This window comes from Pelobates fuscus, chromosome 8, assembly GCF_036172605.1.
Source record: "Pelobates fuscus isolate aPelFus1 chromosome 8, aPelFus1.pri, whole genome shotgun sequence".
Classification (NCBI taxonomy): domain Eukaryota; kingdom Metazoa; phylum Chordata; class Amphibia; order Anura; family Pelobatidae; genus Pelobates; species Pelobates fuscus.
This window is the reverse complement of record NC_086324.1, coordinates 148,799,529-148,827,395: the sequence shown is the minus strand read 5'-3', so window position 1 is coordinate 148,827,395 and position 27,867 is coordinate 148,799,529. Positions and strand designations below refer to the sequence as shown.

General features: G+C 42.8%; 1 protein-coding gene across 2 annotated transcripts in view; it reads left to right on the top strand.

Moving 5' to 3' along the window:
- The window catches only part of TMEM184A (transmembrane protein 184A), a 62,651-nt gene that overhangs the window by 19,691 nt on the left and 15,093 nt on the right, over positions 1-27,867 (top strand). For both annotated transcript variants that reach the window (XM_063428919.1, XM_063428918.1), the window contains exons 2-5: positions 17,797-18,051; positions 23,641-23,806; positions 25,031-25,121; positions 26,494-26,569. In XM_063428919.1, coding sequence (XP_063284989.1) covers positions 17,797-18,051; positions 23,641-23,806; positions 25,031-25,121; positions 26,494-26,569 — 588 coding nt within the window. The remainder of the gene's footprint in view (positions 1-17,796; positions 18,052-23,640; positions 23,807-25,030; positions 25,122-26,493; positions 26,570-27,867) is intronic.

Below are 27,867 nucleotides of genomic sequence, written 5' to 3'. Positions count from 1 at the left end.
TTATAGCGTGGGTGACTGTATAGTTACGCCAAAGGGCATAATATTGATTATTTAGTGACTGGTGTAACAGCTGTGTGTGTACGGGAATTCCCTGAGTGTTTATTGTTATTGTGTACGTTTCACTTGGTAACCGTACCACGTGGTGCTGTTGCCAGAGGAAACGGGTGTGACTGTTGAATAGTACGAGTGTATAGTATTCGTTGTCGACGACGTTCCATTGTTAAGTATGGGTGCGTCGCAGTCAACGATTCCGGATCCCTTAGGTTGTATGGTGAAGAATTTTAAAAAGGGATTCAAAACTTGTGATTTTGGGGTTAAAATGTCTCCTGTACGTTTGGTCACTTTGTGTACTAGGGAGTGGCCTACTTTGGTTGCGGCATGGCCGCCACGTGGCAGTTTGGATCCAACTCTGGTACAGCGCTTACACGTGGCTGTATCGGGTAGGCCTGAACTTTACGGCCAGTTTCCTTATATTGATTGTTGGAGACAGGCTGTAAATGACTCGCCAAAATGGCTCCAGACATGCCACGAGGAGCAGTGTCGCCTCATGGTAGCTAGGACTTGTTTGTCCACTAGGACTGGTGTTAGGCCCATTTTGGACACGCCCCCTGAGTCCGAGATCCCTTTGCCGCCCCCTTACTTTCCGTTAAGAGGAAGTGACGCAAATGCAGGAAGTCCTGCACCCCTCCCCTCATTGCCCTCATCCACTTCCGCTTCCTCCTCCAGTACAGGATCCACCCCCCCTCGTACTAAATCTCCCCTTCCGGAATCAGAACCTACCCCCATTAAAAACGAATATCCTGATTTGGCGCCACTTCAGACTTCCGGTCAAGCTTCATCTAGCTCGGCTCGAAGTGTTTTATTTACAACCTTTTCCCAAAACCAAGCTCCCACATCCCCATACCCTATTTCTCCCCGACTGGAACCTATGACTGACGCCCCATACAGACCCGACAGTTGACCGGTGCCCAACAATTAAAACACTATCAGATGCCTCTTCGTCTGAATCCTGGGCCAGCCTATATCGATGCCGCAGGCCAAATGGCACATGCTGACCCAGTCTTTGTATATGTCCCATTCACGACAACCGATCTCTTAAATTGGAAGACCCACAATTCCTCGTATACTGAGAAACCACAAGCTATGACTGATCTGTTCACCTCAATAGTACAGACACATAACCCGACATGGGCTGATTGCCAGCAGTTATTAATGACTTTATTCAACAATGAGGAAAGGACAAGAATTAATCAAGCGGCCATTAAAGCACTAGAGGATAAAGCCCGTACTTTAAACCAAGCCAATCCATCAGCATGGGCCGCAACACATTATCCCAACACCGATCCCGATTGGAATGTAAATGGTGCTGATATGGTTCAACTCAGAGCCTATAGAGACGCTATAATTGCTGGCATGAAAGCCGGAGGAAAGAAAGCCATTAACATGTCGAAGACAGTTGAGGTGATTCAGAAAAGTGATGAAGCGCCCAGTGTCTTTTATGACCGATTATTGGAGGCATACCGCTTGTATACCCCCTTTAATCAGGAAGACGCAGACAATTCCCGAATGGTGAACTCCGCCTTTGTCAGCCAAGCTTATGGAGATATTAAGCGCAAGCTACAAAAGTTAGACGGGTTTGCAGGTATGTCCATCACCCAACTAATGGAGGTAGCGAATAAGGTATACATGAATAGGGAAACAGAAAGTAAGAAAGAGGAAGAGCGCAAGATGCGTAGAAAGGCAGACATGCTAGCGGTAGCGATCGCAGGCGTAGATAGACGGGGCCCAGATAGAGGCGATAGTAGATGGAATGAGGAACCTCTAAGTAGAAATCAGTGCGCATACTGTAGGGAAGAAGGGCAATGGAGAAATGAGTGTCCTCGAAGAGAACAGTGTGAGAAAGACAGACCTAGGATAGGTTATGGAAACTTTAGAGGCAGAGCGAGAGGTAGAGGAGGCCCCGGAGGGAGTAATGGTAATAGAGGGAGTAATGGGAACAGAGGAAGTGTTAGGGAAGACAGGTATTTTCCAGCAGCGCAAAGGTCCCGCGATAGAGAAGGTAGGGACTTTGTAGGATTGGCTGACACGGTCATGGAGGACTATTGATACCGACCGGGCTCCATCCCCCTTGGTCGAGCGGAGCCTATGGTCGATGTATCAATAGGGGGAAAAAGGAGTGCGTTCATGATCGACACTGGTGCTGAACATTCAGTGGTGACTAATCTAGTTGCTCCTCCATCTGGAAGGACTATTACTGTGATAGGAGCAACTGGAAGAAGTGCTGAAAAACCGGTTCTTAAAAGTCGACTCTGTACATTGGGAGGCCACGTAGTAAAACATCAATTCCTTTATATGCCTGAATGTCCAGTCCAATTGCTGGGACGTGATATGCTATCAAAATTACAAGCGCAGATTACGTTCCTACCAAATGGAACAACATCCTTAAAGTTTAATGGACCTTCAGGTATCATGACATTATCCGTACCAAAGGAAGAAGAGTGGCGACTTTATACAGCGTTGACTAGCCAAAACCCAAGAGTGCATTTAGAGACTGTAAACACCTTAAATCCAGCTACCCTTTTGCCACAACCTACTGAAAGTCAACATGATTGTTTGGAAGTAATGGATGAAGTATTCTCAAGTAGACCAGATCTTCGTGATTTTCCCATCCAGAACCCCGATGTTCAATATTATACCGACGGCAGTAGTTATGTGAAAGAAGGGATCCGCTATGCAGGATATGCAGTAACAACAATAGACAAGGTGATAGAAGCTCGGCCACTGGCGAAAGGAACATCAGCACAAAAGGCAGAATTGATAGCACTGACACAAGCGTTACAATTGGCTGAAGGTTTAAGAGTGAACATCTACACGGACTCCAAATATGCGTTTTTAACCACTCATGCCCACGGAGCTTTGTATAAAGAAAGAGGACTATTGAATTCAGAAGGCAAAGAAATCAAATACGCAGCTGAAATCCTACAACTATTGGAAGCAGTGTGGGAGCCGAAAGAAGTCGGTATCATACATTGTCGAGCGCATCTGAGAGGAGATGGTGATGTAACCAAGGGAAATCGGATGGCAGATAGTGCTGCTGAATCAGGAAGACAGGAGTATGTGGGGCATATAGCTGCTCTTATACCAACTCCACTGTCTCAATGGACTCCAGTTTATACAGCTCAAGAAGAGGAGTGGTTAAAGACTGAACCAGGAAAGTATTTGGAGAACAAGTGGTATCAGCTAGAAGATGGAAGAATAGTCATACCAGCATCACTAGCGGTAGAAATTGTCCAAAATTATCATAACGGGACACATTCTGGGAGAGACAGTACTGAAGAATCTCTCAGAAAACATTTCTACATACCAAGATTGTCCAACTTGACTCAGGCCATTGCACGAAGATGTGTAACGTGTGCTAAAAATAATGCAAGACAAGGACCAGTAAAGCCACCAGGAGTCCAGTTTATGGGGGGACTCCCCATGTCCGATTTACAAATTGACTTTACAGTGATGCCTAAATCGGGTGGACATCGTTACCTGCTGGTAATTGTGTGCACCTATTCAGGCTGGGTAGAAGCATGTCCTACTCGTACAGAGAAGGCAGGAGAAGTTGTGAGATTCCTGCTACGAGAAATAATACCCCGATATGGACTACCCTGTTCTATAGGATCGGACAATGGTCCAGCTTTTGTTCATCAGTGCCTACAACAACTGACTCATATGCTTGGTATAAAGTGGAGGCTTCATACAGCATATAGACCCCAGAGTTCTGCGATAAAAGTAGCCGAAGTGACTCCGTGGATACATCACTCCAGGGTTAAACCAGCAGCAGTCGATTCTTGGCAAGTTACAGCAGATCCAGAGAATCCCTGCAAGATCCGGTTAAAACGCACTACTCAGTCGGAGTAACGAGGAACTATTGTGGATTACAAATTTTATTGTTACAGGGATTTGGTGAAGTGAGTGTTTTTAGACGGCCATAATAAAGCCTGTCCGCTTACCGACATATAGTTTATAAGCCAGGGAAAGTCTCGAAGGGACTCCTGTGAAGACGAGCAGAACTCCATTCCTTGCAGCCCTTACATCCTGGAAGCTGAGGTGCCTTCGCACGGACGAAGACTGAGGATGACGGCGAAAGATGTGTTTTTGATAATGTTTATTTATGTGTGGTTTTTATATTCAGGAAGGTAGAGGTACCGACACTCCTAGCTGTGAGGTATGCATTAAGACTACGAGAACAGGTAACCATATTTCCCAAACCCTAATTTGGCATTCACAATACGAGTGTAAAGGAGATGTATCGAGATGTAGATACCTAAATATAGACTATAGTGTGTGCCATTTAGGAGTAGGAGAACCTAAGTGCTTCAGTCCAGAGTACCAACCCCGTACAATTTGGTTGACTCTCAGGAATGGAGATCCTCAGGGGACCCTAATTAATAAGACGGTGTTAGAATCCGTACATTCTTCGGGTGTTCTGCTATTTGATGCGTGTAAAGCGATATCGAGTGGTAGAAAGCCGTGGAATGTATGTGGGGATCTTAGATGGGAGAGGACGTATGGGTCTAATGATAAATATATTTGTCCCAGTAGTAAAAATAAATATGTGAGTCCTAGATGCCCAAATAAAGACTATAACTTTTGCCCATATTGGTCTTGTGTGGGGTGGGCGACTTGGGGACAGACAGTAGACAAAGACATGATAGTGACTAAGTTGCCTACCAGCCCATATTGTAAGTCTATGGAATGTAATCCCATCCATATACTTATAAATAACCCCGATAAGTTCTTAGACAAATATGGCAATTTATTTGGGTTTCAGATATACGGGACGGGTTTAGATCCTGGGACAGTATTGTTTATAGGAATAGAGACTGATACGGTATCCTCCCAAACTCATCAAGTATACCATTCCTTTTATGAAGAGATGAGTATAGATAATAAGATCCCCCATAATGCTAAAAACCTGTTTATTGATTTAGCCGAAAGTATTGCCGGTAGTCTTAATGTTACCAACTGCTATGTGTGTGGAGGTACTAACATGGGAGACCAATGGCCTTGGGAAGCAAAGGAGGTAATGTCCGGTTCTGAGGCAGTTGACCAATTAATATCTACACAAGCCGATTATCATATGAGTGTTAGAGGTAAATCTGAGTGGAGATTAAAGACCTCCATCATAGGTTATGTTTGCATAGCAAGGAAAGGAATAATGTATAATACTTCTGTAGGAGAATTAACTTGTCTAGGGCAAAAAGCTTATGATGATGATACAAAGAATACAACTTGGTGGTCGGCTTCACATGTCTCAGAACCACCTAACCCGTTTGCTAGATACGCCAATTTAAAGGATGTGTGGTTTGATTTATCCATCACATCTACCTGGAGAGCCCCAGCAAATTTGTACTGGATCTGTGGTAAGAAAGCCTATTCGGAGTTGCCACAGGACTGGGAAGGGGCATGTGTGTTGGGTATGCTCAAACCATCCTTCTTCTTGTTACCGATTGAAACAGGTGAGACTTTAGGTGTTAAAGTGTATGATGTGAATCATAGGAAGAAAAGGGGACCCATAGAGATAGGCGCCTGGGAAGATGATGAATGGCCTCCCCAGCGTATCATAGATTATTATGGACCAGCCACGTGGGCAGAGGATGGTACCTTTGGTTACAGAACCCCTATTTATATGCTCAACCGTATTATAAGATTACAGGCGGTGGTTGAGATTATTACTAACGAAACATCACAAGCGCTCAATCTTCTAGCGAAGCATAACACTAGGATGAGGACGGCAGTCTACCAAAATAGATTAGCCCTGGATTACCTTTTGGCAGTAGAGGGAGGTGTATGTGGGAAGTTTAACCTGAGCAATTGCTGTCTTCAAATAGATGACGAAGGGCAAGCAATAGCTGAGCTTACTAGCCATATGGTTAAACTAGCGCATGTGCCTACTCAGGTATGGAAAGGGTATAATCCAAGTAGTTGGTTTGGTAGCTGGTATGAGTGGTTTGGAGGGCTTAAGGCAGTGGTAGGTGGAGTCCTACTGATTTTAATGTTGTGTCTACTCCTGCCGTGTCTTATACCCTTAGTAGTTAGGTCTGTGCAAAGCCTGATAGAAAATATAGCAGAGAGGAAGGCTGCTGCACAGATAATGGCGATTTATAAGTATAAGGCTCTAGAATCAGGGAGAACCAATGCAGGAAGAGGAGTGTTGAAGATTCACATCATAGATAGGTCTGGTCTGGTTCAAGGTAACTTGCGGTGTATGCAAACCAAGGTTAAGTGATGCCTCAAGTAATTGTAAAATATCAAGAGGCATCAAAGGGGGGAATGTGGTGGAATCTCGGTAAAAATAAATTTAGTAGGCCGAGATTACCACGTGGCATGTGTACGTGCATATGCTGACGTATCGATCAGTTGGTTGCACGAGGCAAGATACGATCAGTAGTGTACGGAGCATGTGCAAGAATACAGGATGTAGTATTCCCCCTCCTCCATTGTGCTGGACAGGCCATGCGGTCAAGCAGGAAGTTAATTCTTATTTGTATTGATTGGTCAAGAGAATGTGCGGGTGGAGCTTAATATGGGAGGAGTTATGTGCCTATATAAGGAGCCTGCACTATTGTCCGGGGCTCAGAACTTGTGGTATTTTGGTGACGCTAGTCCCTCTGAGTCCCGATCGGTGATCCAATAAAGAATCTCTTCCTTCCTGAAGAAACCTGTGTCCATCTCTCTGTGCTTCGCTTCCGTCAGTTTCTCCGGTATCAAAAACTCTCCAGCTGTTGTTCTGTTGTATCCGCAATGTTTGTTTTTGTGAATAAAAAATGGCTACAGAAAGGTTATAATTCCAACTCCTCTAGATGCGATTCTCCAATATAAAAGTATTTAAGAGAGAAGTACATTGCAGGTGATCATATAACCAAGGGCTCTGTTGAAGGAGAAAAAACTATTTTATATAATCGAATCATTATGCATGTAACGTGTTGGTGGCTGTTGTAAGCCACCTGTTCGACACATAGAACTTGTTGCTAAATGTCCAGGGACTGTTGAAAAGACAAATTTTTGCCTATATGAGCAGGGCCGGATTAACATAGGGGCTGATGGAGCTGCAGCTCCAGGCCCATGGAATAGGCCCATTGGTTTAAAAAAAAAAAAAAAAAATTACTTTTTTTTTTTTTTACACACTACTCTTAGGGTTGCCAGGTATTTCTCATGTATTTCTTAGGGTTGCCAGGTATTTCTCAGAAGTATTTCTCAGGTATTTGAAGCTGCCTAGCCGGTGCCGGTATTGCAGTAATACCGGCAATACAAATGTCTGTCTCAGTATAAACATAGATTATTCTGCAATACCAGCGCCGGCCAGTAGGGGTCGCTGTTTGTGTGGAGAGAGGCAGTGATAAGAAGTTACGGCATCTCCCTCCCTGCCTCTCTCTACTCACTGATCCGCAGGGGGAGCAGCTCTACACAGAGAGTCCAGACAGCAGCTCCGAGACATGGGGACGCTGAGACATTGCGACACTGGGGAACATGGGGACCCTGAGCATGGACATCCGCAGGAATTTTTCCAGGGGGGCATAATTATTATTATATGTTTGTATTCCTGACACTATAGTGTTCCTTTCATCAAATTACAGGAACATTCTGGTCACCATAACACTTTTATCTAAATGAAAATGCTTTGATGCAAGGAGGCCCCTGGGTGCTCTTTCTTTGAAGGGGTGAAACCGCTCTCAAATGGTTTACCCCCAAAGGCTTCCTTTAGCTCCAGATCTCCAGGTCGCTCAGTGGTATTCGACTTCTGAAACAGAGTGTCAGGAAGTGCAGATTGACGTTGCGCATTGGGTGCCGCTGATTGGCTAGAGTGGTCAGCTGACACTCTAAGCCAATCGCTAGTTCCCAATTCATAAAAATGTTTTACGTTTTTATGAATGGGGAGCTACTGATTGGCTTAGAGTGCTAGCTGACCCATCTAGCCAATCAGCGGCACCCCTACCCAGCGGCCCTCTGTGCTTCCTGACACTCAGTAAATAAAAGTGAACACATTAACACTGCTATTGTTTGTTTTTACCTGGGGAGATGAGAAGGTCCAAAGTTTCCCTGCCAGGCACCAACGCCTTATGATGTGGTGTCCAGAATGAAGTGCTCCAATCTCATTTTCTTCTCCTTCATTTGACACAGTCTTCTTTGTCTTCTGAGGCTCCTTCTGCTCCTTTACCTTTCTGCTACTTTCTGCTTATTTTGCGCCCTTCTGCTCCTTTCTCTTTCTGATCCCTTTCTGCTCCTTGATAGCTCTTCCTGCTTCTTTCTGCCCCTTCCAGCTTCTTGCAGCCCCTTGCTGATCCTTTCTGTTCCTTCTGATTCTTCCTGCTCCTTGCAGACCCTTCCTGCTCCTTGCAGACCCTTCCTGCTCCTTGCAGACCCTTCCTACTCCGTTCTGCCCCTTCTTTCTCCTTGCTGCCCCTTCCTACTCCTAGCAGACCCTTACTACTCCTTGCTGACCCCTCCTGCCCCTTGCAGACCCTTTCTACGCCTTGCTGACCCCTCCTGCTCCTTGCTGACCCCTCCTGCTCCTTGCTGACCCCTCCTGCTCCTTGCTGACCCCTCCTGCTCCTTGCTGCCTCTTCCTACTCCATGCTGCCCCTTCCTTCTCCATGCTGCCCCTTCCTGCTCCTTGCAGTCCCTTCCTGCTCCTTGCAGACCCTTCCTGCTCCCTCTTCCTACTCCTTGCTGCCTCTTCCTGCTCCTTGCTGCCCCTTCCTGCTCCTTGCTGCCCCTTCCTGCTCCTTGCTGCCCCTTCCTGCTCCTTGCTGCCCCTTCCTGCTCCTTGCTGCCCCTTCCTGCTCCTTGCTGCCCCTTCCTGCTCCTTGCTGCCTCTTCCTACTCCTTGCTGCCTCTTCCTACTCCTTGCTGGCCCCTCTTGCTCCTTGCAGACCCTTCCTACTCCTTGGTGACCCCTCCTGCTCCTTGCAGACCATCCCTACCCCTTCCTGCTGCCCCTTCCTATTCCTTCCTGACCCCTCCTGCCTCTTGCAGACCCTTTCTACTCCTTGCTGACCCCTCCTGCTCCTTGCTGCTCCTTCTACTTTACCCTCCTGCTCCTTGAAAACCTTTCGACCCCTTCCTGCTTCTTGCTGCCCCTTTCTATTCCTTGCTGACCCCTCCTGCCCCTTGCAGAACCTTTCTGCTCCTTCTACTTTACCTTCCTCTATGCGGTCTCCCCCACCCCCAATCCCTCACTTACCTGCTCTGTAGGCTGCCTCTGTGCTGCTCCCCTGCGGTTTCAGTCATGAGAGAGAGGCAGGGATAAGCTGTAGCTTCCTGCCTTTCTCCATTCACAGCGCCAACTACTGGCCAGCACTGGTATTGCACTGTATTCTCACACTAAAACGAAAAATAGCAGCACAAGCTGAAAAATCCGGGGGGAGGGGGGCCAAGTACCCCCCTTTACCCCCCCATTCGGACGCCCATGACACTGAGACACTAGGGACACAGTAGCCCCATGTCTCCCAGTGGCCCCTAGTCTGTGTCCCCATGTCTCCCAGCCACTGTCCCTAGTGTCTCAGTGTCCCCATGTCTCTTAGTGTCCCCTAGTGTCCTAGTGACATCAGGACACTGGGAGACATGAGGGCACAGACTCTAAGGGACACTGGGAGACATGGGGATACAAACACTAGGGGACACTGGGCGACATGGGGACACTGAGAGGCATGGAGACACAGGGAGACATGGGGACACTGGGCGACTTTGAGACATAGGAGACATGGCAGTGTCCCCATGTCTCCCAGCCAGTGTCCCTAGTATCTCAGTATCCCCATGTGTCCCTGGTGTCTCTCAGTGTCTGTAGTGTGCCAGTGTCCCTAGTGTCTCAGTGTTCCCTAGACTCCCAAAGTCCCCTAGTCTCCCAATGTCTCTGTGTCCCCATGTCTCCTAGTGTCTCAGTGTCCCCTAGTATGAAAGAAAAAATCTCAGGCACTCACTGTGATAGATTTAGGCAGGTTTATTGGACACCGCAACGTTTCGACCTGTACCCAGGTCTTTATCAAGTCTCCAATGTCCCCTGTGTATCAGTGTCCCCTATGTATCAGTGTCCCCTATGTATCAGTGTCCCCTATGTATCAGTGTCTCAGTGCCCTATGTCTCTCAGTGCCCATAGTGTCTTTGTGCCCGTAGTGTCTCAGTGTCCCCTAGTATAAAAGAAAAAAATCTCAGGCACTCACTGTGATAGCTTTAAGCAGGTTTATTGGACACCGCAACATTTTGACCTGTACCCAGGTTTTTATCAAGTCTCCAGTGTCCCCTATATATCACAGTGTCTCAGTGCCCCATGTTTCCCCATGTGCCCTCGTGTCTGTCACCCAGTGTCCCCAAGAGTCTCAGATTTCCCAGGTCTCCCAGTGTTCCCTAGCATCTGTGTCCCATGTCTCCCAGTGTCCCAATGTCTCTCAATGTCCCCTAGGGACATGGGGACACTGGGAGACATGAGGACACAAACACTAAGGGACTGGGAGACATAGGGACACAGACATTCCCCCTTTTAGTGTATGTTCCCCTTTCGGCCATTCTGGTTATGTGATTTGTGTCAGTAGCCCACCCTTTTACCGCATACATAGACTTGCATTAAACCTGCTTTACTGGACACTGCTGTTAGGGGGTATGGGTTTACTTGAAAGATGAAAGCATGAGATTAGCAAAGGGTATGTGTTTTCTCATAGTTGCATCCTATGAGTTTCCCTACAGCATCATCTCCATCAGATACATGACGCTTAGGAGGTAGGACTGTTTTAGTGTTTTTGGTCAATACGATTTTGTAATTAGGCCCATCATAATTATCAGCACCAGGCCCACTGGGCTCTTAATCTGGCCCTGTATATGAGAAAAATTGGAAAAATTCTCGTGCTTAACTTTTAGAACTCCAGCTTAACTACCATGGCCTTACACGTTACAATTTTTTTTTACAAATCTCACTTTCGTGTATAATACATTCAAATATTTAAATAAGTAGTTAATTTGGATTTGTTCTGCATATGCCTTAAAGAAAGTAAAAATTAATATTGCTGAATACTGAAAAGATATATAAAAGTAATATCATACATGGATTGGTTTTCGTGTTCTGCTAAACTTTGTCACTGTATACTTGTTTGTTTTTTTCAACTGCGCTGCCGAATATGTTGGTACTGTGACTGTGATATTTGTTTTAGCATAAGCGTTGAACCTTTACGCTTCAAGCTCTAACTCTGTTAATATTTAGTTCAACATTGCATGTTTCTACCTCCTGTAGTAGCCTAAAATGACAAAATAATGTATTGTGTTTATTCAGGGACACACGAGTTAATCCACTATATTTAAATTACCCAGAATCCCCTCTGACAGACTGCTTTACTGACAGGTGTTGGCTAGTGTTGAAAGGTGACACTGTTGCCCATTGTTATGGCTATTCAGGTGTTTTATTGGAAAGCGAGCGCATCAGGTCGTAGTTACGCAGAACTGAGTGTGGTAAGAGAGCTTTGGGGTGGAGGCGAAACTAAAAAAAGCACACAGACAATTCTGAACTTCTTTAGTCTTCACTTAACCATTCACCTGCCAAAGATGTGCGCATGTCTTGTATTTTTGTTTTTTATAACCTTCAGTGGGGTGAATTCACTAACACTTCACTCGTAGTGAATATGAAAAAACTAAACCGGGATTTTGGATTAAATCTCTGAAGTTTTGCTAATTAAATCCGAATGGGAAAAAAAAATTCTACAGTTTAGCTATAGTCACAACTTGCCCGTTTTATGGCTTAGTTTTGCCATTGGTATTTAAATAACCCTGTAAATGAAATTTATATTCTCGACTGCAATAGTGGAACTGGTAATAATTCTCAAAGTCCGCTATGTTTTTCTAGCAAATCTATTTTTGTCTTAAAATTTGAACTTCACTGTGAAATCTCTGACAACTCTCACTTAAGTAAAAAAAAACAAAAAAAAAACCTGATTTAAACATTGTAGTCGGAAAAGTTGAGAAATATACACTCTCTGTCCGGCTGTCTGCCATATATTGATCTGAAATTGTGACAGAGAGAGAGAGAGAGAGAGAGAGAGAGTACCTTTTTTTTTAATTTTATTTTTTTTATACTCTTTCAAACAAGTTCATGGTGACAGATTGTCTACATGTTCTCCTGATATGCAAATATTTGAGGGTTTCCATTTTTTAAAAGCGGCTAGCTATCTTTGCATAAACTTATCAGTATTGCTGGAACTGTATAGCTCAAGGGTTAAATCAGGGGCTGATAATCAGTTGGCCTGTTTTCCCAGTGACTGCCAATGCCATCCGGTTATTTTTATTTAATTATGTATAGTGAAATGGAGAATACTGATCCCATCTTTTGTTCCTGTTGCCTTCATACATTTTAAGAGCCATGGCTACCTGACTCCAATGCTTAGCTGAGTCATACTTTAAATGTCTGTGCCAAATGTATAATAATATATTACACATGTCCTAACCTGCATATCTCCTTAAGTGTTTTGTTTTTGTTTTTGTTTTTGTTTTACATCCTAAATTTCTTTATAAAGTGTCCCTTTTTCTAGACTATAATATTTATTTCATAGGTCACTCTTCGCTCTAAAATTAGCTTATTGCTAAGAATCTTTGGGTCTTGTGTCAATACCTGCCATACCTTCCAAGTGTCCCTGTTTAGGAAGGACAGTCCCTATTTTGGGCCCAAATCCCTCTGTCCCTCTTCTTCTAGGAGCTCTGTTGGTGTGTCTGAGTGTATAACAGAGCTCCACAGCAATAATACTCCCACTAATGTGTCTTTAAACTACAGTGTGTTTAATAAATCCGCCTGTGTAAATAAAATACATTGTACTTGTTTTAAATTACATTTTAGTTGCATAAATTATTAGAATGTCACCTAAAATATCTCAGAACATCCCATCCATGGCTACTCTGCACTCACTCCCCTAAAATGAGTGTCCCTCCTGGTGACTAGCCTGGCTGTGCCCCTTGGATAAAGGAAAAGCATTAGACATACACATTTAGGCATCAATGAGAGCCTTGGAACACTGATGGTGGACACATTGATTTGCACATTAGATAACCTGAAGCAGAAGTACTAAGTATTAGACGTTGCTTGCTTTGAAGCTTTGTTCCCGACTTCTTTCATTCTATCACACCCGATTGTCCTGTATTGTCCGGCTCTAGACCCCAGTCTCCTGTTTTTTCTCTTTCGCAATGGCTTGGTTATCTCACTGTGTGCTTCTTGTTTGACACCTGCTTCCAGCCCTGATCATTTCCCTATCCCCTATTGCCCTTTTTACCTTTTGCTATTTTTCTGCCTGTGTTTTCGGACCTAGTGCTCCCACTCCTGTCTGCCATTCTGTATCAGTGTCAGGCTCCTCATCTATTACTGAAAAAAAATCTTCACATTTTTATTTAGAATATTTCAATAAACGTATCATTAAGTAAGCGACAGTGTTTGTCAATTAATGTGTAACTCTTTAGAGCGTATTCCTTTAAGGCTGTTTATATAGCGAATGTGTTTCCAGAGGTTTTAGGAGAGGCAAATTACAGGATTTACAATAATTAAGAGTTCATTAAAGGGTTTTCAGGAGTATCCAATTACATGCCAAACCTGAAAAGCTTGGCCGTCAAAATGCTGCATTTTCTTTAAACGGAAATGGTTATCACATCACTATAGCATAGCTCAGAGCTGTATAATGTATATTCTGTTTGCTTCGGACCCTCCATTGCTCATATTCAAGTCCGTACATAAAAAATCTAGAGCTCAGTTTTCGTTAACTAAACTTTTATTTCATTTTATTTATGTTTTTCCAAATCCAGAGAAAGAGTAAACCTCTTGAAGGAAACCTGTGTTAATCAGTGTGATCAACAAAGACATTTCCAACCCGGTACCATAGAGATCAGTTTTATATTGTGGAATATTTTTCCATTCTATAATATGACGCAGACACATGTAGATGATAAGCTCACAATGACGTAGGTACAATTTCTTGGTGAAAGTTACCAGCAAGTATGTGGATAAAAATATATTCGTACCTGAAAAATTTCCTCCACACAAAACACGGTTCCCTGGACTGGATGGGTCCAGTGTTTACTCAGGAAAAATGCATTAAAATGACATGATTGGAATCCCACTGTCCCCAGACTAGCAGCATTCTTAAAATTACTTTTAAAGGTGAACTCCACCGTTCAAATAAAAAAAAATCACTGTTTAGTAGACGTACCTCGAAAGCATAGATGCATCCATTTAATTATGCATTTTTTTTTTATTGGGGGTATATCTAGAATCCGCTTGCAAAACCTGCAGATTTCTTGTCTGCAGCCTCTGCAAGTCCTCCCCTTCTAACCCCGCCCAGACTTTTTGTGGCTGTCCAATCACAGACTTCCAAATGCAGCTCAATGACCAGTGCTTCATGTTTTAAGACTGTTAAAACAAATATATAAATATATACATAGAGTGGTGCCATGTCGGTGTCTTACACAAAACTGTAAAAAACAAAAAGGAAAAAAAACAGATATATATCTTTTTAGTCCACACTCCATATCCGAATCTTCCCAAACAGAGCTGCTTAGCTTAATAACACAAACTGGTAATATGGAGAGGGCAACCATAACATATCACTCACATTGAAAATTATGGAGATTGGCATGGGACAGATGGGATAGGTTTGTTCGGAGATAAGATAATGCCACTACCCCAAGAACATATGTTCCTCATGGGTATGAACTCCCTAAAATGCTGTCGAACACGGGCGGGACTCGTACATGGAGCTTTGAGAAGCTCACAACAATCCAGCTTTATAATTCGGGAGTTCATGATGACCGTGCTTATACACCTCATGTATCTAGCATTCCATATTCCACCTCAGATGCCCAAGTATGACCCTGGGCAGTCAATGCCCAACTTTACCCAAACATAGAGCATTTAGACCGTTTATCCTTATCAAATGGAATTCAAGGGTTAAGTATCATGTAGATAGAGCCAAGACCTGTTGGTCCTCTTATTTTTTTTATTCAGGCTGTGCTACAGGTAGGAAGTAGGAGCATTTTATTGGATCCTGTATTTAAATTAAAGGGACTCTCCAGTGCCAGGAAAACATATCCATTTTCCTGGTACTGCATAATCCTGCAGTGCCCCTATCCCATTTTGCTGAAGGGGTTAAAACCCCTTCAGACACTTACCTGAATCCAGCGGCAATGTCCCTCGGCACTGGGTAGGCCCACCCACGCTCCTCCCCTGCAGGCGGGGGAGACCTAATGCGTGTGCGCACGGCCATTGTGGTGCATGGGCATTAGACCTCCATATAGGAAAGCATTACTCAATGCTTTCCTATGGGGATTCTGGTGATGCTGGAGGTCCTCATGCATAGTTTGAGGACATCCAGTGTCATTTAAAACCCTTTTCGAGTTTTAAGAACCCAGAATTCCCTCTAGTGGCTGTCTGAGACTGTCTGAGACAGCCACTAGAGGAGGACTTAATCTTGCAATGTAAATATTGCAGTTTATAAAACAGCAATAATTACACTTGCAGGGTTAAGGATAATGGGAGTTGTCACCCAGACCACTCCAATGGGCAGAAGTGGTCTGAGTGCCTTGTCTCTCCCCTTTCATTTTGCAATACCTGTAAGCAGCAGATACCTACATCCCTCGAAGAGTAACTTTAGCGTAGGTTTTCCAATCTTCTTTATGCTTATTTGTCTTCAATAAAATTAGAGAGGGCTTCTAGAAATTTGAAACCTTATGGCTCCAGATAAACTATAAAGGTTACTTTATTGGTAGTAGGGGGAGTTTATTAGGATGAGAACACCATGGGTGGTCTCCAAGGCAACTGCTCCATTTATGGAACTCTGTGTGCAATTTATAAATGGTATTTTATTTTTTTATTTTATGTTATATGCCTTAGGCAATCCGAGCTCTGGCTTCCAACTGAACTACAACATTGATAATGCTTACAGTTTGAACAGTGACTGAAGGTAAGTAACACACAGCACTACACGTGTCCTGCCATCCATTCCAGGTTATAGTGCTGTCATCATCTGCATCTCAGGGACCATTCTCAAAAGTACATGAAGATTATGGGATTTGACAGGCTCTCGGCTTGGCATGCAGTTTTCAAGGAAGACGAGTGTGCTTCAGAGCTGTCCATGGGCTCGTCACCAGATACACTCTTTTCCTCTGTTCTAATATCTCCCAACGTTCCATATGGACAAAGGGGGGCACTTTAATTTTAGGAGTGCAAGACGGGTTGTGACCAGGGCTGTTTCTGAGAAATTATAGGTGACTTACTAATAACAATTTATTGGAACTATTTAGAACAAGAACAATGTATCTTATTTACACAGACTGAGTTCTAAACACATTTATTGTAGTTAAAAGACCCATTACTGTGCATATTATTACTGTGCAGCTCTGTTATACACTCGGGCACACCAACAATATGGAGTTCCTAGAAACGAGGGACATTGGGAGAGGGACAGAGGGATTTAGTGCAAAATAGGGACTGTCCCTACTAAATCGGGACACTTGAGAGGTATCTGAATCCCCAAATTCTTTGTGTATGGTGTTTTTATTTATTTAGTCTTGAACTTGCTTTGGATATTTACTTTTTACTTGTGACCTTTAATTTCTTTGTGATTTCCTGGTTAGTATCTAATGGGATGCCAGAGGCATAAAACAAGTTAACACCAGGGCAGGTTTCTTAATGCAAGTTAAATATTTACAGCCTTTGGACATGATTTTGAGATACCTTCTGGCACCTGTTTTAGTTTAGCACTCACAAACAGGGATTGGCAGTGTCTGGCGAGCCAGCAGGGGTTTTTGTAATAAAAGGGGCAGCTATGCAGACACAGACGCAGACGCAGACACACACACAGACACACACCCCAAAACACACGGAACTTAAATAATCTAAAAATAAGAACCATTTCAATAATTCTTACCATTGTGTTTACGTATTTGGCTAAACTACACACAGTTGGCATGAGATGATATTTAGAGGTCTAAAAGGAAGATTTCAGCAGTGAACACTTAAAGCACCATAACCACTACATCTCGCACAAAAAAATATTTTTTATTAGGAAATGTTACTTATGCACCAACAGTTAGTGATTTTGTCGTGGAAAATATTGCCCACTTTATTGTCAATCATTTTACCAATGGAGTGTGCCAGCCATTTGGCTAGCAAATCTACATATGTAGAATGATTTAAAAATTAAATACAGACTTGCATGATGTTTAACAGTAGTTGGTGGTTGAACTTGTATCTATAGGCCTGGCCATCTCGGAGGTGAAAGAGTGTTCGTCAAGAATATATTTTTATCCTCGGCTACTTATATGAAGCTGACACGGTCATCCAATAATTTTGTGGGATTTTTTTACCTTTTTTTATTATTCCTTAAAAATGCAAATGGGGGGGGGGGGGATACAATTCAGAATCTAACTTTAATATTAAGATATTAAATTAGGTTCTTGCATATAAATTATTTTAGAAAACTCCTTTTAATTCTAAAAATACTTTTTAAACAAACAAATCATCCTTTTTTTTATTGCATTCCTTCGGAAATTCATCTTCTTTCTTTAGTAAAACTAGCTTTTAGTCTTTAGCATTTAAAATAATATTTTGTTTTTCTGGAGTAGAACTAGTGTTTAGTTTTTTTTCGTTTTTTTATGCTGTTCTTCTGTATATTTCAGTAAGCTCTTCCCACTTCTTGGTTGCACATTTTTTTTCTTTCTTATCCTTTCTGGGCTTGTCCTGTGTCTCATGATACCTGGAACTTACCTTTGCCCTCTGACTTTACACAGATGAATAATATCACAGGAAGCATGTCTTCATCCCCAGTCACAAACGGAACGTTCCCTACGATGAACGAAACATTGACACTGTCCACTCTACCCACCCTTATAAACGTGTACAGTCTAGAGACAGACGGTTCCTCCCAGCTCAGGGATTCTGCTAACAACACGGTATCTGGTGACCAATTATTCCTGACTACAGCCGCTGCTAAAGGGATTTCGGGAGTGTTCGTTTGGACCGCTCTGCTCCTGACATGTCACCAGGTAAGATCATCTTTATCTGGACTACGGGGATCTATGTAATATGTAAGATAACTAAATATGTGGGGGGCAGATTTATTAAGGCAAAGCAAGTGTAATTTGGGGTGCAAAATGCTAAAAGTAGACCGACATTGGGAGAGATTTATCAATGTTTTGTTCTAAATGTGATGCCCCAGAACGTTTCCTGTTTTGCCTTGTTAAATCTCCATTACAGTGTCTTATATTGTCTTCCAGGCATCACTAAACCTCCAAAACTGTGTAATCTCATTAAAAGATAGAATTTGGTTTTAAGAATTTGAGTCAGACATGCGCAAACAGAAAAATAAAAATGATATGCTTGTGGTTCTTTTTTCAGTGAATCCAAAGAAAAAAGTTCAATCCTTTTTTACTGTGACTTTTATTGCTGTGGAACTCTGTGATAAATTGATACACCTCAGACACCAGTGAGCTCTGTTACGTTATATTTGCAAAAACAGAATATTCAAGGATCTAATTTTTCAATGTAGGGTAATAACTGCTTGATCCAAGGATTAATCTGACTGCCATTCTGGGGTCAAGAAGGATTCCCCTCCCCCCCCTCCCCCCACCCTAGTTTGTTGCAAAATTGGGAGTGATTCAATCTGGGGTTTTTTTGTTTTTTTTTGCCTCCTTTTTGAATTAATCGCAAAAAACAAATGTGAGGAAGGCTGAACTTTATAGACGCAAGTCTCGTTTCAGCTATGTAACTATGTAACATTCATACACTACAGTTATTCCTGTAGGTTCTATTGCTAGGGAGCTCTGTGATTCATTCATAAACACCAAGTATTACACGGTTTTATTACTGGAGCTCTGTGATAAACTCAGACGCAATGCACATTGCTGAGCATTTTATTTTGAAGGCAGCATGGTGTTACCCACACACAGCACACCACTGCAAAGATAAAATCAATGTATCTTGTACTTTATTAGCCCTTACACATGTTGCAAAAGAGGTTACTTTGTTAAAAGTGTAAACTTTGTCGGCATAAAACTGACAAGAGTTATAACTCCCAAAAATCCATACTGCGCCCATAAAAAATTGCTTATGGGATAAACTTAGCCATGCTATACTAAGTGAGTATCATGATTGTCTGAGTCACTTCCTGGTTTGTAGAGAGCTCAATACAAAAGCTGCAATGAATTGTGTTTTACCGCAAATTTAGGCACTGAAAACCAAGTGATGATGGTGCCTGAAGTTTGTTGGGCAGCATTTCGATATGAAATGCTGCACATATGGAATTTAAATCATTTGCTGGTGAAGTTGTATCTCCACCTTCAGCAGCATCACTGGGGCATTATTAGCTGTATGTCTATGCCCTGAGTTGCATTCATTGGCTGAGAGCGGTCAGCTGACACTCTCAGCCAGTGAATGGCTGACAAGATGGGCATGAGGCTTCTGCAGCTCTGCGTGTCACATGAAATAGAGGACCTTTGGCGCCCGGTGGGGACCGTTTGCCCCCATTAAAGGGAAATGGGACAAGATCCTACTAGTATCAAAAACACGACAGCAGGCTGTAGTGGTTATGGTGCTTTGAGTAACATTTTAACTCCGACAGCGGCACATAGGGCACTGCAAGAGACAATTCTGAGTGTGTATGTTCACCTACAGAATTGATCTTTCTATCTTCCCTCCACTGTTCTGTTCACCTCAGGAAAGTGATCGTTCCTCTTTAAAAAAAAAAAAAAAAAAAAAAAAAAGAAGAATTCATGACTGCTGACCCATCATCCGTGTCCCCACCGTTGACCCCAAATAACACACCGGACACCTTCTTAGTGGATAAGGGCAACGATGAATTGATTCCAGTCTGGGGAGTCCCTTTCCTGCCTCCCCTTTTTCTCACAACATTTTGTGAGTTTTGCTGACAAGTTAAGTCTTCACTCATGTCAAAGGATCTTGATAGCAAAATATGGATGCAATTTAATTTTAGCAAAGGATCATGGAGAAAAGTAAACTGACATACTTAAAACTAATAAAGTGCAGTTTTACTCATTATAATACTATACTCTAGTATTATATTCTTATTATTATCCCCAGTTTGGGATAAAAAAAATTAAAAATAGATTTTCCTTACCCCTTTTCCAGCGCCAAGACTTCCTCGGCATTGCCGACCTCTCCACCTCCTGAAAGTACATGGAGGAGGCATCACCTTCTCTACGATAGTTCACTACATCAATTCTCATAAAGGAGCATCAGGGATCTGATGCGTATGCGTTGCGAAAGCCGTGACTGTGTCCAAGCTTTCCAAGCTTAAACGGGCTATGCCACGGAAGCGCCCTCATACTGACAGCCACTAAAGGTGGACTTAACCCTACAATGTAAACATTGCAGTAAACCCCCCCCCCCAAAAAAAAATCTGCAGTATTACACATTACAGGGTTAAAATGACGGGGCCACTGCACCCAGACCAGTGCATTGAGATGACGTGGCCTGGGTGTCTTTAGTGGCCCTTTAAATTGCAGAAACTACATTTTTATAAATGTTAAGGAAATTCTGTGGTGATGTTTTAAATGTGTGTGAGTAATGGAAACCCCAATATGCAACTCTGTCATAACCATGCCTATTTGTCCCTCTATAACCTGATCTCATGTTCCTACTGCTCCCACAAGGTGTATTTTTTTATTTATTTTTTTAAATCGAAGTTTTGAAACGGGAACAAAGATAACAACTGACAATAGCATGAATCAATTCATCTTATTATTACTCTTTTGTCCTGTAAAATAATTTTATTGTGCTTGACAAAAATGAGTCTTGGCAAATTCTATATTACTTTAAAGAGTTATTACAATTAAAACAATGTCTTATTAAAACACAGTTTTTGGTTGTAGTAATCCTTGTTGTGTGGTTTCCCACCCCCAACTCCATTTAAAAGAAATTTCTTTTAAAACATTTAACTTAAAGATAAACTTGTATTCCACGTTGGGGCCAATTTCTCCCTGCAGATCCATACTCCTCCAATGATGCCTCTTACTTTTGCTGCAGAGGGAGAGGCGTCCTGGGGGATGAGCTGAGGAGAAGATGTGGATAACATTGGGGGCTATGCCACCATTGGTCATCTGAAACGGCATGCTATGTGTGCTGATGACAGATGTCCAATATGAACAGAAATAACATTAGCTGGCCCAGAGCTTTCATTCCAGGCCGTTGACGCTGACGGATGTGGAGTTACAACTTTAGATCTCTACGTGCAACGTTTCATTGTGAAGTGGCCATGGTGCCTGTAGTAACGCTTTAGAAGAGAGATGTCCTCATTGGAGTAAGTAAAGAGTCTGGACATGTCCAGAATTAGCCAATCGGAATGTTTAAAATACAGACCTGAAGTTCAATTATCCTAATAATATAACACAAGTTAAATTATGTAGTGGTATTGTATTTAAATAGTGCTACACTCTTACCACCTTTTTTTTTTTTTTTTAAACCATTACGGAGACGGGCTGCTCGATGCAGCTTCATTTTCCTCTACTGAGATCATCATGATTGAGTGATCTCCAGTTCAATCCAATCATTCCCATAAAGAAGCATTCGGCAACTAGGGTTTGTTCATTGCAATTGGTTCTACCAATTAAATATACAGAGAAGCCTTGATTATAATTCTTATCTATATTTCCTTCTATGAAAAGATATTTAAAGAATGAGGCAGGAAACCCTCTCAATTATCTGACAGACGGAGAGTGTAATAGACGATTTTTCATGAAAGTGTCAACTTCTCTTGAAATAAGAACTTTATATAATATTAGAAAAATTAGACCTTTAGTTAAGCTGAAGTGTTTTTTGGGATTGTCCAACAGTTCTGTTTTAACTAAAGGTTCCTTTAAACTATGTTTTATGTAGATTTGCAATAACACTACCAGTGATTTTCCTTTGCTTCTTTTCTTCAAATTCTAAGTGTGGATGTCCTACTGTGACTGCAAGGAAACCCACCTTATTGTACCTTGCGAGCCTGTGACAGCAGTTTATGTGGGTCTTTTCATATCCGTGCACCTGAGCACTTTATGTTAGAGGAAGGTACTTCAAATCGTTTAAAAATACCAGACTACCATCTACAGTGCAATGTTGGCTCTGCAATCTTATGGTTAAAAAAATATATATACCGTATATATTTTTTGTGAATTACAACTTATGAAAAGTTATCTTGCCCCGCTACATTACCAGGTTGCCTATCTTGCTTATAATGCATAATTCCCTCGTCGATTATCGGTAATTCCTGGTTTAGTGAATGAAACACCGAACAGAAATAACTTAAGCCGTTTGCTTAGAAGTCATCATCCAATGCTGGTTAAGTATTGCAATTTGCCTAATATTCCTGTGTGATTTTTATTTTTATTTTTTTCCCATAATAATGTTGCTGTAACAAGGTTGCTTTGTTATCTAAACGAAGAAAAACCTTATGCTACAGGTAGATTAGATGGTTATCGTTCCAGGGCTTATGCGATTGGGCGGAAAAGGCTGAGAGCACGGGATTTATTGTCCATTACTCATGAGTGATCAGCGTTGTCATGTTCCAAGAGATATCTCCATCTGTCACATACCCAAATTATGTTTGATCAGGGAAATGACCCTTGTCCTCTGTTCTAACCGCCTTATGTCTCTCTCTCTGCTCAGTCCAGCTACGCGTATTGATTGCTCCAAACACTGATAATGGAAAAGTATTTGCTAGATCATTATAACAGATCACATTCTCTAATGTATAACAACGTGGGGGGTGCAACATAAAGATAAGAAATGCAGAATATATACTTAGTAGTAGCTGTTCCTTAGGCTTAATCTGCAAAATATAAAAGTCCATACATAGTGTAAAACTGTGGATAATATAAGAGATGTAAAAAAAGGTAACGGGTCACTCACAATATATAGAGCCTAAAATAGCAAGCTCTAGCTTGATTGCCTGTGGAAAATCAGCTTTTCCAAGCTTTTCAGACTGTGCCCACGATCTTCCTATGGATACTGGTAGTTGGTTCCAGATGCAGGAAAGATGAATGGTAGACCAGAAATAGAACTTTAAAAAAGTATTTACTTGCTTAAAATAACATAAATAAAAGGTAATACCATAAAAAACACAACGCGTTTCGACAGTTCGTCTTTTTCAAGTGTATAAAATCTTCTCCTTTCGGCGTTCTTTTAAATCCATATTTCCGGAAATCGAATCTCCCGCCGAGTTTCACTTCCGGTATGACGTCATGACGCACGTTCCGTCATTACGCCATGACGCACGGACCGTCATTGCATCATTCCTCATGTGTCCGTGACATAATCAGGAAGTGAAGGAGAAAGTCCCATTTTGCAGAAGGGCAAGAGAACGTTCTTCTAATTAAAAAGCAACTCATTGCATTGTAAACTTTCTTCTAATTAAAAAAACAACTCATTACATTGTAATCACAAAATAAGTGCATATGCTTAATGTAATGTAATAAAACAATAAAAAACAACAACCATATGGTCAATAATAAAAACATATTGGGACATAATATATAAAACAACTTAATATACATTAATAACATGATAATATGTAGATCACTGCGACATGGTTAATGGTTATCAAAACAAATTAAAAATGTTTCTCATTCTCTTGGCAGATCTATGTTCATCTAAGGAATTACACCATCCCCAACGAGCAACGCTACATCATCCGGATCTTGTTCATTGTTCCAATTTACTCGTTTGATTCTTGGCTCAGCCTGTTGTTCATTGGCAATGATCAATACTATGTATATTTTGATTCAGTCAGAGATTGCTATGAAGGTAAAGTCGTGGTGCACATTTGACATCTGTATGCAATGTGGAATTGATTTATCATGACATTATTCCTTCCTCTGCTTCAGATCCACCACTACATGATTATCAGGGTGGGTGCAAGACTATTTTGCACGCTAGGAAAGACCAGCAACTTGCACCCCTTCCCACCTCAAAATTTTTTGAAGAAATTGCCTACTTTGTGTGTCTTTTTCTCCCCCAACTCCTTTGTGTGTCTGTCTCTTTTTTTTTTTTCTTTCTTCCCCCTGGACCATTCTGTGTCTCTTCATCCTTAGTCCCTCTGTGTGTCTCTTTTGTCCCTCTCAGCCCTCTGTGTGTTTCTTTGTCTACCCCAGCTCCTCTGTGTGTCTTTTTGCCCCCCTGTCACTTTGTGGTCCCCCACCCCCACCCTCCCAAGTCTGTTGCCTCCTGTGTAGCGAGGCCAAGATGCAGGCCACAGTAGAGGAACACCTGTAACCTCTACCCGGTCTGATAGGAAGCATGCGGCGTTCCCTGCTCCTATTTCCTGTCAGACCAGGTAGGGGATATAGAAGCCCCTCTAACGCGATCCAAGACTGGGCCACACTACATGCAGTGACCGGCAGGAGGGGAGCCCTGTGTAGCACGCTCTCCTTCTGACGGACACCCGAAGACTGCTCCCCTCATGCCCGTGCATCCTTGGCGGCTGCCAAGTTCGCCTAGTGGTTGTGCCGGACCTGATGATAATTCTAGTTCCACGTGTGTTACAGCTTACTGGTGACCAGAACAATCCTTTTATGGCTAACTCTGTCACTGTGCAAACGTCATTCTATGCATTGTTGGACGTGTAGTTCACATCACATGTGACATGCCAATGGTAAGTATAGCTGAAGCACTTAAGCAGAAAGACTATCGGAATACTGTGCTAACATTTGTTTATCCACAAATGTATTAAAGATATTTTAATAACCTATAGGCCCCAACGTGGAGTGAAATGCACACGTTTCTTTGTCACTTGGCAACACATGTTAAACGAGATCTATTTCTGCAATGTTCTCAAATGGAACAATGGAAGGGCCGTGTCAATTCACAAATGTGTTTATGGTAACCGTTAATTTACTAACACAGCATTTGTTTTGGGTAAAACATGTTGTCTTATCTGATTTTGTAAGGTAGTATCGGAAACTAGCAGAAAATGTTACTTGTTGTAAAATGTTTCAAGTTGTCTGATGTCTCACTCTCTTATTTTCACAGCGTTTGTCATCTACAGCTTCCTCAGCCTCTGCTTCGAATATCTGGGAGGAGAAAGTGCCATCATGACAGAGATTCGGGGGAAGCCAGTAAGGTGAGGTTCTCCTCCTCGTTACTTTATGTATAGAGTATTTATTCATATTTGCTGTCAGCAGGGCCAGATTCCCATTCAAAGGGCAGTCTCATTAGAACGGCACCATGTTGTCACTGCATTGAAAATTATGTATATTTCGGGAATGTCCTTTGTAATGCAGGACTCACTGCTTCACCCAGTGCTGTAATGACGCAGGTTAAAGGAGTTTACCCTATGAAGTAGGAGGTTCTGATAAACCGTAAAAATGTCATATATGAAATACTGCTTTTTAAAAGGATTTTGTATTAGAACGGATTTACGGTTAGGGTGGGCTTGGGGTTAAATAGAACTTTTGAGTGCTGCCCATTTTGAAGACCGGTACCCCGTGACCTTGAACCCCAAAATCCTACCGCACGGATAGCTGTGTACCCAACACTTTAATAGCATTCGTTATTCTTACCAGCACTTTTTAATGATGTTTGTAACGTTGCTATAGTAAACTTGAGATGTTTGACATTTTTTTAGGGTTAGGTGGAGTTTCTGAGTAAAGATGTAGCCTAGTAATATATTTTTTAATGCAGCGCTCTTTTGAATAAAATTATAGTTTCAGTGTTGTTTAAGCAGTGCCTGGCATTTAATGTGCCCAGTTTTTATAGGAAACGGAAGGCTGACCATTTAAATGTAGCCAGGATAATAGGAATGACCATCAAATGTAGCCAGGACAATAGGAAGCAATGAGTAAATATATCTGATGCTTGCAGACCCTACGTCTTGTTCCATACAGTATCTGTGTGTGCTTTTACATTGCCCTGTGTAGCTAAGCCAGGCTGCAGTAGCACAAGTACCTCTCACATTTTCACACATTTTATGGACTGCTGGATATTGGCATCTCCTTGACCACTGGAGAGCCTGCAATGTTGGCAGCTATAGGGTTATTTAGTAACCTAGAAGTGACTGGGTCCCGTTTAACAAACCTCAATACACCTGTGATTATTCACTAAAGTGAGAATTCAAGGTGCATTTCAAATTTAAGGCTAAAATTGCCAAACTGAAAACCAGTGATTTGTAGATTTTTTTCCCCCCCCAAATTTAGTCCTTTTAGCCTAAATTTTGAAAACTCACTTTAGTAAATAATCCTGTTGGAAATCCAGAAATGATCACCAAATAAGTACCATTCTGGATTTCACCATTAGCTTCAATGATCTGATCTATCACAATTAAACTGTGTGATTTATGAACCTTATGTATGAGGTTTGTCATTGACCCACTCACTTGTATCATTTGGTCTGCATTGTCCTGTACAGAAGGCAAGTTGGGTTACTGCAAATTAACAACTAGAAAGAAATGGTTTCTTATGTACAGTTCATAATTCTGGTCTGTTTCTTCCACCCAGGTCCAGCTGTTATTATGGTACTTGTTGTCTGCAAGGAATGTCCTACTCCATAGGCTTTCTACGGTTCTGCAAACAGGTGGGTCACACATGGGTGGTAATTGCAGAAACTTAACCAGAACCACAAGAAACCTTGATGGCTTTATGTAGCACGCAATTGTGGAACAAAGATTGATAAGTAAAGTAATCACCATGAAAACCAATGGAATGCTCCTTCTGATTGATGGCAAAAAGAAGGTGCAAGATAATATTGATAACAGACAGAGGCGGTTCTCTAATTAAGCAATTTAGGCGGCCACCTAAGGCCTCGCGGCAGCCTAAATCGCCTTAGGGCAGACTGAACTGTCAGATCTTCGGTCCATGACCGAGGACCCTACAGTGAAAGGCGGCCCGGCGGCTTGCCCAGTATGCTGCCGGGTGGCCCCTCCACATGGTCTGCCCACAGAGAGAGCCAGCCTCTGATCTGCAGCTCCACTGATGCAGAGCTGCAGATCACGTAATGTGGTTCTCGCAAGCTCACAGAGTGTTGCCGCGGGTTACCATGGCAACGCTCTGACAGGCGCTCGCGAGAACGAGGTCTGCAGCTCTCGCGGAGCTGCAGACGGAAGTCATCCCACCGGACCACCAGGAATTGTATTTAAAAATAAGGTATTTCCGTGTGTGGAGGCTTGTCACAGCCTCCACACACACTGTCCACCACATGCCCTGCCCCCAACACTGCCCTGCCACCCACACTGCCCTCCCACCCACATTGCCCTGCCCCCCACACTGCCATGCCACCTACATACCCTGCTACCCACATACCCTGTCCCACACACTGACTTGCCACTCACATACCATGCCCACCAATACTGCCCTGCCACCCACATACACTGCCCTGCCTCCCACATACCCTCCCACCCACACTGCACTGCCCCAACACTGCCCTGCTTCCCACATACCCTCCCACCCACACTGCACTGCCCCAACACTGCCCTGCTTCCCACATACCCTGCCACCCACACTGCCCAGCCTCCCACATGCCCTGCCCCCACACTGCCCTGCCCACCACATACAGTGCACCCACATTGTCATCTTTCTCTTCACTGTCATCCACTCACACCCTGTCCCCTAAACTGTCACATTCCTCCACACTGTTACCCTTTCACACACTTGCACCGCATATTGTCAGCCCCCAACACTATGTCACCAATACATACAGTTACCTCTCCCACACACTGCCCCTGCACACTCTGTCACCTTTTCCAACACTGCCTCCCACACTCTCACCTAGCCACCGTCACAATTCCACACACATACAGCCACCCCCCACTCTCCTGTCACTCTCACCTCCCCTCGCCCTGTCACACTTTCTCCTTCAACCGTGCCACACTCACC